Source organism: Pseudochaenichthys georgianus, chromosome 16, assembly GCF_902827115.2.
Source record: "Pseudochaenichthys georgianus chromosome 16, fPseGeo1.2, whole genome shotgun sequence".
Classification (NCBI taxonomy): Eukaryota; Metazoa; Chordata; class Actinopteri; order Perciformes; family Channichthyidae; genus Pseudochaenichthys; species Pseudochaenichthys georgianus.
The window spans coordinates 39,542,202-39,559,589 of NC_047518.2; the positions used below are offsets into that span (position 1 = coordinate 39,542,202).

Here is a 17,388-nt window from a genome sequence, read left to right on the forward strand (position 1 = left end):
ATTAAAATCCAGACAAATAATAAAACACTGCTGGCTATTATTGGTCTGATCAAAGGCCATTTCCACAAAATAACCTCAACCTGAGTGCAGCAGGTACTCCTGGCTGAACATATACCCTCAGGCATTTTGAAGTATTTGCACAGTGGCATCGTAAACAATGTTTGGTACTTAGTGGGGGGGCTGCGGTGGGTCCTGTGCTGTGGGCGGGGGACGATAAAAGAGAAGGAGAACCTGGGACTCTCCACAGTTTAGATTTAGGAGAGACACGAGACAACACGGACAACAAGATGCTCGGGACTGCTGCTCGATTGCTGCTTCTTTTGTCAGGTAGGTCATTCAGAATATCTGTAACATCATTCATTTTGTTGTTTTAATAACAAAGATTTTACAATTCAAGCCTGAAGTATGAAATGGTTCCTTTGCATTTCGTGTCATTGTAGGTTAGGGTTTCTTACTCTGTTACAAAGTCCTGCATTTAATATGGTATGTTATATGCAACTACGTGTTCTTAAAGTACCAAAGTACTTATGTCACACAACAGGCCATTTCATAACAATATGTAATAAAATGGCGTAATATATAGATTTTTGTATAAATACGCTTATATTGATGACCATAGAGTGCCGCAGGGACGCGTCCTAAAACCCGGAAGGAGTTTAATTTAAACTCCTTCTGGTTCCTTCGACAAAAAAACCAATGCAATTTCTCCATAGGATTTTGGAAAATAGCTGGAAATAAGGTCTGTGGTCGACACACATTTTTTAAGAGACGGATCACGTTTTGTTCAGCTGGATAATCTCCACATGTCTACCCTACTTTTATCATTTTCTAATCATAAATCTAGTCGCCAGAAGCAAAATGCTAACGTTATGTTATAAAGGAACTACAGCCGGGTCGCTGCTTCAACGTCACGCCGACTTAAGATCCATATTCAAACATACAGATTCTAAATGGTACAAGTTGAAGCGTTTGTTTGAACAGTCTGCGGGAGGCAGGGACTTGCTTTCAAGCAGAACAGGGCAAACAAATTTAGAGGAGTGTTTACGTGTTCGGCGTAATGACGTACAACGGCCTGGACAACTTCTGTAGTGCTATTCAGCCACTTGGTAACAACCATCGTTTTTCAGACACGTAGACTCTTCAGAAATCCCCAGTGGGGTCACTGCTGATGGATTTAATGCCGTAGAACAAAACGTGATCCGTCTCTTCGATGTGTTTCAACCACAGACATTATTTGGAGCTATTTTCCAAAACCCTATGGAGAGATCCCATTGCTTTTTGGCGAAGGAACCAGACGTGGTAAAATGCTAACTTACTTCAGGGTTTTAGGACGCGTCACTGCGGCACTATAAGCCGGAAGTATGTGGTATGTGTTAAATCAATCAAAAATATAATATGGAATAAAATAAGTGTTTTTTCTGATGTTTTAATGTTTTGTCAAGCACTTTGTGACTTTGTCTGTGAAAAGCGTTTTATAAATAAATGTTACTTACTTACTTAAGTAAAGTGTCCAATAAAATATTAAATTAAATAATTTATATAAAAAGTTGTTATTACAGTAAGTAAAACTATATTTCTCTGAACATAAGAATTTAAAGCAAAGTTTCCACATAACATTTTTTAAAGTATTTATATAAAGTATTTAGTAAAAAAGTGCAATACAACTAATACAATGATAAAGATGAGTATATAAACACAAGGAGTTAAAGTACAATGTCCAATAAAAGTAATAAGTCTATATATATATATATATATATATAATAAGTAAAATAAATGTTTTTATATTAACATAAGCAGTTAAAGTAAGAATATGCAATGAAAACATTAAGCAAAATAAAAGACATCTAAGAAATTGAGGCAAAATGTCCCAAAAACATGTAAAAAAAAAAAACATAAGACAGTAAATATATCTTGTGTCATCAGGTATGTGTGCAGGCGAGGACATCTTACCCCCGGGGCCCCTGAGTGGAGCCGCTGCCGGCACCGTGACGTTCTCCACGACCCTCACCGCTCCAGAGAGCCCCTTCCTCTCCGTCAGCTGGAGCTTCAAAGGGGTGAACATCATCACCTCCACCAGCACCAACATCACGGAGCCGGGCTACAGCAGCAGGATCACCCTGGACCGAGCCACCGGGGCCCTGGAGCTGCGGGGCCTGCTGCTGGAGGACAGCGGGGAGTACACCGTGACCATCATCCCCGACGCAGGGCTGCAGAGGCAGGGGAAGACCACGCTCAACGTGTATGGTGGGTTTCAAGTTTCATGAGTGCACAGTGTAGTTATGACAATGAAAATCTTAGGTCACAGACTCCTCCAACAATAAAACAGATACAATAGTACAGGTAAAGTAGAGTCTATACAGTGCAGAATAGTCTATATACAGTCATTGGAATTATATGAGTTGCAAACATAAAAGTTCAGGTGTTTAATCATTTTATAATCTGTATTGTCTTATTCTGAATTCATCAAAGACAAAACGGAAATGTGGACGAATGATGGATCAGTGCAGGAGGTCAGGTGGTAGCATGGTGCAACTAACAAGTCAAGGGAAATCAAAACAGGAGGAAAGCACAAAGAAAGGAAGTGAAATCATGACACAGGTTTCTAAATAAAACATGAAACAAATTAACTAAAAACTATCATGAAGAAAATCAGTTTTTTCTTATGCCTGAATCTTACTTGCACCGTTGTGTCTCTTGTTATTTGTATTTCTTTAAATATTAAGAGGTGCTCTATTTTTGTTTGTTGGGGTCTTCCCTTTCCTGTAGTGTGTAATATCGGTTTCTGTGTAAATAGTCTGCAAAGGTTAATATCCCAAACTTCCCTCAAGAGGGAGTTTCTCTCCCTCACACTTGCACATCTATTGGCTAGCGCTCCGACGCATTGTATGTGATGATAGGCTAAGGGGCGGAACATCTCTAAGTGGTTGACCAATCACAACAGAGCAGTGAGCACAGAGGGTGAAAAGAGGTGCTGCGGCACAGGCAGTATGAGAAAAATAAAGAGCTTTTTGAACATTAAAGCATGGAGACATTTCCCAGTAGACACTAAATACAAATATGAACCTGAAAATGAGCTTAATATGTCCTATTTAACTCTCTTCATGCCCCGTCAGCTCTGATCACCGGAGCCTCCATCAGCAGCCCGCCAGGCGTCCTGATCGAGGACCGCAGCTTCACTAACCTCAGCTGCGAGGCGGCCGGCTCCATCAGCAGCAGAGAGTGGCTGAAGGACGGTCAGATGCTGCAGCCGGGGGACAGAGTCAGCTTCTCCAACTCCAAGAGGACGGTGTTCATCCACCCGGTGCACAGCTCACACCACGGCAGCTTCCAGTGTCGAGTCAGCAACCCCATCAGCAGCATGACGGTGGAGCACCGACTCACCGTCAACTGTGAGTAGCTACTGCTGCGGAAACTCTGGTGGAGCAAAAAAAAGACCATGAAGAGTCATTTCAAAGTGACTGTTTCATGTATTTGATGAAATATTTTGAAATGATCTCTTAATTCTTGCAATTAATAAACTTAATTAAAGGTGGGGTAGGTAAGTTTGAGAAACCGGCTCGAGATACACTTGTTGTTATATTCCATGGAATGCTCTTAACATCCCGATAGCAATGAATATATTTAATGCTTTGACAATAAATACATTAAAAATGTAATCAGTGGAAGCCGTGGCGCTGTAAAAAGCACGACCAATCATCTGAGCCGGCCGGCTAAAGTAACTGGATGGCCTACCTGCCTAGTGTCAGCCTTCCATCGGGGCACAAACTTATCTCGTGCCCTCATTGGTCATGCGCGCGTTCGTGTGTGTTGGAGGAGGGGCTCTGTAAGGAAGTGGCAGATTTTTTCCGGCTGTGTATTTTCTAATTCTAGCGCGAGCTGGTTTCTCCAAAATTACCTACCCCACCTTTAAGTAGACGTCTGAACTTTATAGTCCAAAACTTCTTTTTTTTAATAAAAAACAATAGTATTTTGAGTGCTGGGATGTAAGTACATTTGAGTGAGTACAGACTTTATATTTGATCTTTACTCAATTAAAGAAGAACTATTTGTTGGTTCTTATTTACAAGCTTTAGTTAGTTTACAAGTTAAGATTTGTTGACAAAAAACATGAAAAACACCATAAAACAATCCAGCTCCTCAGATGTAAGGATTTCCTGCTTTTTCTGTTGACTTTTTCAATAATAAATGTTTTAATATGTTTGTGCTGAAACCCAGCGTTGGAAGGGTGTCACCTTTGATTCTGGATAATTGTGACTGAATGATTTATTTTACAAATCAAGAAAATAATCAACAGAATCATTTATACATTTTACATGAATGCATGAGTAAAGTAGTCTCTAATGCATCAGTGTAAAACAGTCATAGAGTAACTTTACTTTGGCTTTACATTTTGCAAATTATAACTTAAGTAAGATTTGAACTGCAGGACTGTAAGCGGTGCTACAGTGTTGTTTGAGTACTCTTGCCTAAATGAAGCATCTGGCTCCTCTCTGCAGATGGACCCCATAACGTATCAATAACAGGACCCTCAGCAGCAGCTCCGGGTCAGAGAGTTACCCTTCAGTGTGAAGCAGACTCCGTCCCTCCTGCGACCTTCAGCTGGATGTTCAACGGCAACGAGACGCAGGTGAACACCTCCACCTTCACCATCGAGAGGCTGCAGGTGGAGAGCGTAGGGAACTACAGCTGCACCGCCTCCAATATGGTGACCATGCTGCGGAACTCCACAGTCCTGCATCTCAGAGGTGAGACTCTGCCTTATTGTCCATGTTAATAAGGACACTTTATATCAAGAGGTGATTATAAGTGTTTGTTTTCTCTTCATGAAGCATCCTGCACTGCTCCCTGCTGGTCGTTTGTACTGCTGCTGATCAGTGCACTGTCTCTGAGAGGGTTACTGTAACAGCAGCAGGTGAGAGAACATTGCAATACATCTCATTTCCGTTCACATTTAAAAATCATTTTATTATTCCCTCCTACTGTGATATTAACGTATGTCTTCATATGTGTTCCTCAGATCAGACTGCACTGATGCAATTTACTATAACTGAATGAATAAGTTAAAATGTGGTGTACTGGATACTACATTACATTACATGTCACTTGTTAGACGCTTTTATCCTCAGTACTGAGGACAATCCCCACAGGAGCACTTTGGGGTGAAGCGTCTCAGGGACACAACGACATGCTGACTGCAGTGGGGTTTGAACTTGTGACCCCCTGACCCCACCAACGCACAACCCACACGCCTCCTTGGTGGATACTAATATGTCATGTTGTTTTGTCTCGAGAGTGTAATGCGCCAGCTTGGCCTCCCTGACAGAGATTTTAATTAAATTGACTTTTTGAAATGTAAAAGAATAAAATGTTCATGATCATCTGGTTCAACAAATCATAGCACCACGATAACTTGACCTGCAGAAATAATCAATGGTTACTGTTGTTAATTGACAAAGATATTTATGTCAAAATATAAACTTAATTACTTTACTTTATATAAAGGCAAGTAGGATTCATTTTGGAACAAGATAAGCCTTTATTTCTTATTGTTATACAAGCCTGATCATGAGAAACCTTTAAAGGTGGGGTATGTCATTTATTTCAGAAACACTTGTTGTTATATTCCATGGAATGCTCTTAACATCCCGATAGCAATGAATACATTAAATGCTTTGACAATAAATACATAAAAACGTCATCTGTGGAAGCCGTGGCGCTGTAAAAAGCACGACCAATCATCTGCCTCGGCCCGGCTAAACAGATTGGATGGCCTACCTGCCTGTCAGCCTCCATCTGTGCTACAGTCTATGATCTGTGCACAAACTTATCTCGTGCACTCATTGGTCATATGCGCGTTTGTGTGTGTTGGAGGAGGGGCTCTAAGGAAGGGACAGATTTTTTCCGACTGCGTAGTTTCAAATTCTCGCGCACTCGAGCTGGTTTCTCCATTCGTACCTACCCCACCTTTAATATATGTGTTTTTTCTACTTCTTAACATAAAACGCAACATGCATTTAGTCATATTTGTGACACTTCTCCACCCCCTGTCTTTCTAAAGAAGCTGCTGTGTTAAATAAAGCTTACAATTTTCCAGTTATGGGTTACAAAAGTTCAACAGCATTGCTTCACATCACAGCTGACATTATGAATCATCCTGACCAAGATTATAATTAGAGCCTGAGAAGTCCTTAAAGTAGAAATATCAGTGTCAGAGTTTGTAAAGGTCTGGGAGGAAATGTGTTTGCATGTTAGTCATTTTAAACTGTATGAAGAACATCCAAAAGAATGTGTATTTAAATGAATGATTTGCCTAGTAATATTGTTATGATCTTGCTGAAGGAATGACTGTACATTTACAAGATGCAACACATCTTAGGTCTAATTTCTGCCAACTATCTGTCCTCTCTGTTTACGGCAGGAAATAAATTAAAACGTTTGAGATGTTTCACGGCCTTTTAAGGAATTGAGTCTATCGAAAGGAATTATTGGGGGGTAACTCACCCCGAATGTCATTTTAACAGCTGCACACACTTCAGATCCAAATCAAGTGTTCCTCTACGAAGCTGTGAAAATACGTTTAACACCGGAAATACGTGTTGCAAAAGTTTTGCAAAATGTGACGCAAAGGCTTTTTTGTCGTGCTTGCATAATGACCGCCTTAAAGAGGCCCCATTATGCATTGTGACGGTTTGTCTTTCCTTTAGCGTGTTTGTGGTGGGAGTTTATCAATCAAATGTGGATAGAGAATCAAACCATTCAGCTGTCTTTGTCGTATTTTATTTCTTGCAAGAAAGTTCAGTCAGTCATACAGAGAGCATGCAGTCTGCAGAGTGAAGACGAAGAGTAGAGTTTGGGTTTCATATTTAGACACAGAGAGAGGAGAAAGGGAGGCGTGAAGCTTGGTGATAATGAAAGGGGGAGTTAGGGCAGTGTTTTTCAAAGTGGGGAGCCCGACCCCCCGGGGGCCCGCCATGGGGGTCACGCAAAGTTTGAGGGAAAGGGGAATTTTTTATTAGATGTTATTAATAACTGCATATCTATCAATCTATGTGTCCTTTGATGCCAATCTTTTAATATGTTTTTGTTTTTAAATCTCACGACCGCCCTTCAAGCCAATCAGAATTGAGCTGCCGCTACTGAGAGTGAAACTGAGTATCTGCTCAGCTTTAAGTATAATAATAATAATAATTCCTTACATTTATTATAGCGCTTTTCCAGATGCTCAAAGCGCTTTACAAATACACATTACACATATCATACATGCAATGGTCACCACTGTGGACAATACCCACAGGAGCAAGTTCAGGTGAAGTGTCTTGCCCAAGGACACACCGGCTATCCGCTCGGCTTTTGGAGCAAGTGAGAGCTAGTGAATATTTTGCTCTGCAGCTGGATGAGAGCACGGATGTAGCAAATGTCGCATAATTGCTTGCATACATCAGACAACTTTGTTGAGGAAATATTATTTTGCAAAGCACTGGAAGGTAGGATCACATGAAGAGACATTTTCCAAGTTTTAGATGAGTACATCATCTCAAATGGGCTTGACTGGTCTCGGTGTGTGGGTGTGTGTTCACACGGGGCAGTGGGCTATGACAGGCACAGAAAGCGGAGTGACAGCTTTGATCAGGCAGAAGTTGCAACGCACTGCATGCTCCATCGCGAGGCACGTGTACACATCATTTAAACAAAACAAAAATTGCAACAGGGGGGGTCCCCGCCAAAGGATAATGCTATATGGGGGTCCTTGGCATGGCAATGTTTGGGAACCCCTGAGTTAGGGAGTGTGGGAGTATGGGAGTATCAGGAACTTCTCAGTTCAATAGAAGTTGAAGATCATAATGTTGGTGCACATAGACGGTAACTAGAGAGGAGAGGAGAAAGGGAGGGGTGATTAGGGAGTTAGGGAGTTAGCGAGGACATATCAGGAAGTCCTCAGTTCACCCGAGTTGAAGGTCATACTGTTGGTGCACATAGACTGTAACTAACAACATTGCAACACATCTTCTTAATAAGGAATTTTCCCAAGCTTACCTGAGAAGTGTGAGAAGTAGTAAATATAGATAAACATTAGCAAATAAGAATCACACAATGATATTATTAAAGTAAGTAAGTGAGTATAATATGTTTCTATAAGTGTTATACAGGGTGTTGTGCATGTGAATGGTCTGCAAATGCTAAAATCCCGAAGTTCACTCCAGAGAGAGATATTTCCCTAAATGAACATAATATATCCACTTTAAAGGAGAACTATGCAAAATCCACGTGTTCATGTCTCTTCTACATCAACATGTGTCCCCTCTGCGTAAAGAGATTCTGAAAGTAACCCCCCCCCCCACCTTATCACCTGAAGGGGCTCCTTATTTTAATCTAAAGTAACAGACAGAGAACCAGCACTTTGGAAACAGGGCTGAAACAGAGGGGATTATGGGTAATGCTGCAACGATCTGTTTGGTGTTTGCAACCAAACACTTCAGAGACATGTTTTGTATATATCTGAGAGCTGTAATATATTGATGAAAAACAGTATAATAGGGGCCAGATTTAAAAGCCCCCCTGCAATTGGATCCACCGTGAATCCAGAGTAAATGCTTTGGTTGTGAAAACTAGAAGGGGAATCGCTAACACCTGTGGGATTTTGGTGAGATTATGATCTAGACCCACCAGACTCAGGAACAGCTTCATCCCACAGGCCATAAGACTATTAAACACCTGAACTAGAACATCCATAACATTCATCTGCTTGCATCGGGCAAATTATTTATCTATCATATTCCATTTAGACTCTTCTTGCACTATATCTGTTTTATGTGTTCTATATATATATATATATATATATTCATGTTGCACTGTTGGAGGATTTTTTATTTATTTAACCTTTATTTAACCAGATAAAAGCATTGAGATAGAATCTCATTTGCAATGCTGACCTGGCCAAGAAGGCAGCAACGTTACACATAACACAAACATATAAAATACAGAGAACATAACTAAGAAAACAAAAGATAAAAAAGCAGTCACTACATTGTGCACATTAGGAAAGTAAGAAAGGTGCACTACTTATTACTGCAAGAGCAGCTGGTGGTAAGGACTTCAGACAACTTCAATTGCCCTCAGTTTGAGGCGTGATTGAAGGTCATTCCAAGACCAAGGACCATAATAAAAAAGACTCCTTTTCCCAGCCTCAGTCCGCACAGCAGGAACCTGGAACCGTATCCAGGCACTGGGCCTGAGGTTGTAAGAGTCACAAACTGGAGCAAATCTGGCACATATGTACAGTGGAAGCGTACCTAAAATGGCTTTATACATTAATACAAACCAATGCTGCATCCTACGCATACTAAGTGGGGACCATCCAGTTAGGCTATACAGTTTGCAATGGTGAGTCCTATAGGGTGCATTTGATATATATCGCAGTGCAGCATGGTAGAGTGGGTCAAGTTTGGCCAAAACAGTGGGACAGGCAAATCTATAAATGGTATCACCGTAGTCCAGCTGGGACAGGAATAAACCAGAGACCAACCTTTTACGGGATGAAGTTGAAAAACAACATTTAAGTCTGTAAAGGAAGCCAAGAGTGAATTTCAATTTCTTAGTTAGAACTTCAATATGGTGTTTGAAGTTGAGATTACTGTCCAACCAAAAGCCCAGATATTTGTAGGTATCGACAAACTCAACAGAGACGCCATCAAGGGTGTCAATGGAGAAGCAAGAGGACGCTGACTTGGGAGCAAAAAGCATTGCTTTGGTTTTCTTACTGTTCAAAAGCAGTTTGGAATCAAGAAGTGCATGCTGCAGCGTGATAAAGTCAGATTTTAGATTGGAAACGGCCATATCCAGAGTAGGAGCACATGAATATACAATAGTGTCATCAGCATACATATGATAGGTAGAAAATTGCATCTGATTACAAATATTGTTTACATATAATAAAAAGAGCAAAGGCCCCAAAATAGAGCCCTGTGGAACTCCCTTCTTCAAGGTGACAGGGTCAGAGACAGTACTACCCAACCTGACGCATTGAGTACGGTCGGTTAGATAACTCTGAAACCAACACATCCTCACTCCCAGGTCGGCCTATGTTGACGTTATGTCAAGTCCCCTGCCGGCTTTTTCCAACGCAAGGGGGGGGGCCTTAGCGTCCATTTTCAACGCAAGGGGGGGGGGCCTTAGCGTCCATTTTCAACGCAAGGGGGGGGCCCTTAGCGTCCATTTTCAGCTTTCCGGGATGTCCATGTGCTTCTATGGACGCTCATGGAAGCACGGCATTCGTTTGTGTCAACTGCCCTTAAAGGCAATGAAGACACTACACTACCCAGAATCCCCAGCTATCGTTTGGACTACACCATGTGCTCTGTTTGACAAACCCCGTGATAGTCCTCAAGCTCTGTGATTGGAGAGTGTGCTCCGAGGGTTACCGATTCTCGAACAGCACTTGAAATGGGATGGAACCACGGCAGACTGTTCAAAACTGGATTTGAACGGGTCCACCGCGTCCCCCCCCTCCCCCACCCCGTCCCCAGAACTACACATGCTGGCTATTCTGTTTCGCAACATGTTCTCTATGGCACGTCTCTACTGGGAGTTGTAGTTTTAAAAGACGTTTTCGTATTTCCCATAATAAGAAGTTGCCAGTATTAAACTGTGTACATCCCTGGAGGTTTAGGGGACAGGAAACATTCACATTTAAAACATATAATTAATAAATGGGTGAAAATTGCTGGTGCCCATAATGGGCAGTATTAATATATATACCCACACGCCAGCTAAGGTCAGAAGAGCTTTATTTAACAGCTGGACTTATGTTTGTGACCCCTCCTGTTGTTAATTGATAACATTACATTACATTACATTAATTGATAAGCCTGAAACATGCACTTGTCAAGGTTCAGAGGCACATTTTGCAAATATGGCAGTAGCCATCGATCAGCTTAAGATAAGATATACTTTATTGATCCCAAGTTGGAACATTTGCGTTACATCAGCATGTGTAACAGTTAAATATGCAGTGGTGTTTATTTGAAAATCATTTAGTATAATCACACAAATTCTGTGTTTTATATTCAACAATTCTGTGTTCTTTATTTATTGATTGTTCAATACCTGACAAGGCCGAAGATGAAATATCTGCATACATCATAAGAGTATAATACATTATGTATAATATCAGTTAAAATAAGTGCTTCAACATAGTTAACATTGCTGGAGGTATGCACACATATTGATAGATGTCTTGTAATGCACTGTTGAGGAACCTGCGACCCAAGTTTTTCATTCAGTGCAGAACTACACCACAGTTGTGTAGGCCTATATGATATGTCAATAAACCTTAGAAAATCTTGAAATCTTGAAAGGGATGTGCAAAATAGTCATTATATACAGTCTTTAATTAACTATTAGTAGAGAATAACGAGTAATGAATATACTTTATAGGGATCCTATTAATATCTAATAATAAAAATAATGAAATTCAATAACATGCTTTAACCACCAGGTGTCTCTTTATATCATCTGTGCACCTTTATGGTGTAAATACAGCCTATCTACCAATTGGATCAAATATAAAAGTGAGCCGAATTAGTGTTGATACGGCAAGGAGACGTATTGTGTGAAAAGAAATGTAAGATGTTGTTTAATGGCTGATATATTTATGATCCACGTCACGTTTTCAGTTCCTCATGTTTGTCTTCTCATCAGGACTATAAATACAGAACTACGGCAGATATGTAATATGTAATGCAGCCGAACCGTGTATTACAATGCCGTTATGTGATGACTTTCAAAGAGAAAAGCAAGCACACTCGGAATAAGGTATTATTTAATTTTTTTTAAATGTTTTCGGTCTGTTTCCGGTATTTGTTAATGACGATGTGCTGTGAGATGTGAGACTGGAATTGCAGAGGGGGAAATAACGTATCTTTAGATGCGGATTTTGTTAAACTAATATGTTTGCGCTGTGGACCAACACTATACATTGACGGGGAAGGGGGTAGCAATAAAGATAACACCATTAAACAGTTACACAACATAACAGAAATAATATCGATAGCAGCGTCGCTAGCAACCACCTTGGTAACAATGAAAACGTTGGACGCAATTTCCTGAAGTAATCTTCGTAATAACTAGCAAACTAAAGATCATGTACATCCACTGCACACATAATCTGAAATAACAACTCATATTTCTCGCATCAAATGACATCAAAACGCATTTTAATAGCCAAACTAACTTTAAAATAGGCATTTTACACCCAGAATAAAACGAAGTTCGGCCATGTTTTCTTTTTCTGCAGGGAGAAATGATAGCTGGGGATTCTGGGTAGTGTAGTGTCTTCTGCCATCCTTTACTCCGAAAAAAGATTTGTTTCTCCGAATCGAAGGGGAAAAATACAAAAGCATTGCACACAATTTAAACCAATCAATGTTGTGTAATTAACAAGGATAATCTGGTGTTTTTTAGTCGATGAGTAGTGCAGATATCACTGTAAAATCAATCGTCAGTAAGGGGAATATTTACTTCCGGGTGTACAATTCTCCGCTATCCAATGAGAATGGACGCTCACATTGCCTTTAAGGGCAGTCGACACAAACGAATGCCGTGCTTCCATGAGCGTCCATAGAAGCACATGGACATCTCGGAAAGCTGAAAATGGACGCTAAGGCCCCCCCCCTTGCGTTGAAAATGGACGCTAAGGCCCCCCCCCTTGCGTTGAAAATGGACGCTAAGGCCCCCCCCCTTGCGTTGGAAAAAGCCGGCAGGGGACTTGACATAACGTCAACATAGGCCGACCTGGGAGTGAGGATGTGTTGCTGAAACCAGCAAATGGCCTTATGACCGAAACGAGACATCAACATAACATTAGAAATAATGTGGTGATCTACAGTGTCAAATGCTTTGGCCAGGTCAATAAACAATGCAACACATACAGATTTGTTATCCAAAGCAGCCTTAATATCGTCTAAGACTTTCAGACTGGCGGTCACAGTACTGTGCTTTGATCTGAATTCAGATTGCATAGGGTTAAGGATGTTGTGTGAATTTAAAAAAAGTTTTAGCTGAGTAGAAACTAGGGACTCAAGAATCTTTGATAACGCAGAAAGATTTGAGATAGGACGATAGTTATTTAACTCTGTGGGATCACCAGCTTTCAAGAGGGGCGATACCAGAGCTTGCTTCCACACAGCTGGCAATGTGTGAGTGGACAGGGAGAGATTACAAATATCAGTTACTGGTTGTGCTATAATCTGAGCTGCAATTTTTAAAAAGAACGGGTCGAGGCCGTCAGGCTCGACAGACTTTTTAGGATCAATTGAGTGCAAACCCTGTAAGACTTCAGAGACCGAGAAATAAGCTAAATCAAAAAGAGGGGAGTTCATCTCTTGAGTAGGGCTGTGAGTACGACCATTTAGAGAGTCATGCCTTTGCTCATCAAAAATGTGACCAGCCTCTTTGAAGTGAGCATTGAAAGCATTAGCCATACCATCTGAATCTGAAATAAAAGAATCACTAACCTTCAGTTTTTTTGGGAAACTAGAAACCTTCTTGTTCTGAAGTGATTTAATTGTTTTCCAGAACTTAGAATGGTCATTAAAACAATCAGTGGTTAAGCTCAGATAGTAATCAGCTTTAGATTTTTTAATAAGGGCTGAACATTTATTTCTGAGGACACGAAAAAGAAGCCAGTCATCACTAGTGTTAGACTTTCTAGCTAAGGACCATTGCTTATTACGATCATGAATTAGATCCGATAGTTCTCTAGTAAACCATGGAGTGTTCCTATTCTTGACTCTGAATTTTCTAAGGGGGGCATGTCTATTAATAATCGATAAAAAGTGATCAATAAAAAATTGGACGGCAACATCGACAGATGGAATTAACGCTATGAAGTGCCATTTAACCTCCGCCAGATCGTGAAGGAAAGCCTGCTCAGAGAAGTGTTTGAAGCAGCGCCTGAGCACAATAAGGCCCTTGGCTTTGGGCAACTTAGTGCTCCTAACGCATGCAATAGTGCAATGGTCGCTGATATCATTAGGAAAAACACCAACAGACACATACCTATGAGCTGCATTTGTTAGAATGACATCTATAAGGGTATCGTTATTGGGGTTGGCAGGGTTTATTCTAGTGGGACTATCAATAAGCTGAGTTAAGTTCAAAGAATCACAAACCTGCTTAAACTGTGAAGATTTATCACTCAACCAGTCCCAATTTAAATCACCCAATAATATGATTTCAGAAGAAAACGTAGACAACAATTCAGTAAGGCTAGTAGTTGCATCCATGATGGCCGATGGAGGCCTATAACAGCCAATAACAGTGAGAGGAGCATTTGCTATAGTTATTTGGACTGCAAGAAACTCAAATTGCTTTGGAATTGAAATTGAGTGAAGGACTGAGCACTGTAGTTTCTCAGCAGTGTATATTGCAACACCACCAGCTCTGCCCTTACGATCTGCTCTGAATACATTATATCCATCAATGTGAATAACAGTATCAGTGACAGATGGTTTTAACCAGGTTTCAGAAACTACAACAATATCAGGCTTAGCAACTAAAAACCAGGTCTTGAAAACATCTAATTTAGGCACTAGGCTTCTAGCATTAACATGCAGAAAACCCAATCCTTGCCTACAGCTAAACTGTTTCGGAGTTGGCAAATGCTGCAGGGAAGCAGAGAAACACTCAGGACCAGGGTTAATGTTAACGTTACCAGAGAGTAAAAGCAGTAACAATATTAACAGTCTGGAAGATGATTTTTTCACATGGGCTCTGGACGCGTCGCTCCTCAGGGGGGCGGGGCTGCTCCGATCCTTCGATATTAGCGAGTCCAAAGTAAAAAGGGCATACGGGAGAGCGCATTTCGTGCCATGAAACGTCAGCTTTTGGTAAAAACTATCCGATGGAGTCAGCTCTCCAGAGGTTCCACCATCCGAATGTCCGAAGTGAACAGAGATATTGCTGGGAGGCAATCCGTCAGTTTTGCCGACATGCGGGCTGACAATTAATCCCAGGAGAAAAGCGAACACAAGTGTAGCTTTAGGCAACATTGTGCCTTGACACACCCAATTCAGGATCCGCAGATCAGGTCGATCAGCAGCTCAGGTCAATCAGCCCCGACAGCACGGCAGGACAGACAGTAATCCAGAGTCCGAAAGAGCGACCGCTCAGGCAGAGAGCAAACAATCCAGTCGCAGCGAGGCACCGGGAGGGTGTGTGTGTGTGTGTGGCCCGAGCGAGCGAGAGAGAGACCCTTACGTGCATTACCGTACCGCAGTGTGAACGCGGCTATTGTTGTTGTTAGCATCTGGTGCTAGCTAGCTGCGCTAACGGATATAAGGAGCTGTTTAAATGAAAACAGAGGAGCGCCCTATCCACACAACTGCGCCGAGCACTTGACTTTATGCAGGCAGCCAGACAGCGGGACATTGTACGAGAAGTCAGCACACTCATGATTGCAGCGTCCAGGCAGCTCCCGTTCGAGCATATGCCTTGAGTTGCACATAGCTCCAACGATCGATCACACGCACACGCGCACGCGCACACACACACACACACACACACCATTTGTATTGTATGAGAGAGGTTCCAGGTTGAATTGAGGCGAATATTTGTAATGTTCAGAGGTTGTTGTGTTTAATATTCATGAGAATATTTGTCATTGTTCAAATGATAATAAACATTAGCATAAAGCATATTTGTCCACTCATATGTTGATAAGAGTATTAAAAACTTGAAAAATATTCCTCTAAGGTACATTTAGAACAGATACAAAATGTGCGATTAATTTGCGATTAATCGCGATTAACTATGGACAATCATGCGATTAATCGCGATTAAATATTTTAATCGACTGACAGCCCTAATTATAACCCAAGATGATTAGGTGCATGTTGTAGGGGGAGAATATGAAGATGGAAAATGTAAATACAGCTTACAAACTTATAACAGAAACTATATTTCCAAATCAGACTTTAAACTGCAATTACAGTTTCTGTTCCTGAGCAGCCTGTTTAATGTAATTTAGTGAAAACTCTAAAAGGGACTGAGGAAATGCATAAATGTGTGTAAATATTTAGACTGTTAAAATGCAATAAAAAGAGGTGTGTCCTATGCAGCCAGTGCAGTTCTTTGACCCAACATTGATTTTGAGCGAATCGGTGACATGACCTGGAAGGTATTGAAGAAATAAGCTAATTTTTCCATCAAAATAATAATATAAAAATATTTAGAGTGTTAAAATGCAATACAAAGAGGTGTGTCCTATTCAGCCAGTGCAGTTCTTTGACCCAGCATTGATTTTGAGTGATTAGGTCACATGACCTGGAAGGTATTGAAGAAATAAGCTAATTTTTCCATCAACATATTAATATAAAATATTTAGACTGTTAAAATGCAATAAAAAGAGGTGTGTCCTATTCAGCCAGTGCAGTTCTTTGACCCAGCATTGATTTTGAGTGAATCGGTCACATGACCTGGAAGGTATTGAAGAAATAAGCTCATTTTTCCATCAAAATATTAATATAAAAATATTTAAAGTATTAAAATGCAATAAAAAGAGGTGTGTCCTATGCAACCAGTGTAGTTATTTGACCCAGCATTGATTTTGAGTGAATCGGTCACAATACCTGGAAGGTATTGAAGAAATAAGCTAATATTTCCATCAAAAATATTAATATAAAAATATTTAGAGTGTTAATATGCAATAAAAAGAGGTGTGTTCAATGAATGTATGCTCTAGAGTGAATTTGCTTCACATTCACACGATCGAGAAGCTGTCGATTTATTAAAAAGAACATTTTTCTTGTCTAATTGTAAAAGTCATTTGTTGATGGTCCCTAAGTGAAAGCCTCGTTTCGCGGAGAAGATCTCCCTGTTAAACTGACGCTGCTGGCGGGTCCGGGAAACTGACGCTGCTGGCGGGTCCGCGAATGTCCGTCGAATATCCAACATAAAACTAAATTCACCGCGGTCTAAAGGAAACCTTTATTCAAAAATACATGAAAACCGACCCAAAGACAACTTAATTCACTTAATTCATATTCACTTAATAAGTATAACGCATGAACAACTTTTACAAATATTTCTATATAGTTGGTAAATTGAATCTAGGTGGCACATTTCCTGCTGAAATACATGCATGGGCCTACCAAGTTACTGCGTGGCACTTTGGTTTTGATAAAACAGTGTAGTTCCACTATATAAACGTTACATTCATAATCAAACGAGACAATATGCAAGATAAATAGCTATTTGTTGTTATTCTTAATGCTTGTCATTCACACGTTAAGAAAATAAAATAAGTACCGATACATAGCAGAACAATTGTGGCGATGTTCAGCTTAATAAGCCTTGTTCAACATCATTTCTTTAGCTAATACCAGCGCCATA

General features: G+C 40.6%; 1 protein-coding gene across 1 annotated transcript; it reads left to right on the top strand.

Annotated features, from left to right (window-relative positions):
- Window positions 1-266: 266 nt before the first annotated feature.
- On the top strand, window positions 267-5,368 carry LOC117460702 (cell adhesion molecule CEACAM6-like). Its single transcript, XM_034102247.2, has 6 exons — window positions 267-327; window positions 1,924-2,244; window positions 3,114-3,389; window positions 4,497-4,745; window positions 4,830-4,912; window positions 5,018-5,368. Exons 1-5 carry the CDS (start codon window positions 288-290, stop codon window positions 4,901-4,903), a joined length of 960 nt encoding a protein of 319 aa, XP_033958138.2. The 5' UTR covers window positions 267-287; the 3' UTR covers window positions 4,904-4,912; window positions 5,018-5,368.
- The last annotated feature ends 12,020 nt before the right edge of the window (window positions 5,369-17,388 follow it).

Excerpts from the sequence above, each read along its gene's own strand:
- LOC117460702 (XM_034102247.2), top strand. The coding sequence starts at position 288 with ATGCTCGGGACTGCTGCTCGATTGCTGCTTCTTTTGTCAG. Across the intron at positions 328-1,923 it reads ATTGCTGCTTCTTTTGTCAG|GTATGTGTGCAGGCGAGGAC; the intron begins GTAGGTCATTCA and ends TTGTGTCATCAG. Across the intron at positions 3,390-4,496 it reads GCACCGACTCACCGTCAACT|ATGGACCCCATAACGTATCA; the intron begins GTGAGTAGCTAC and ends TCCTCTCTGCAG.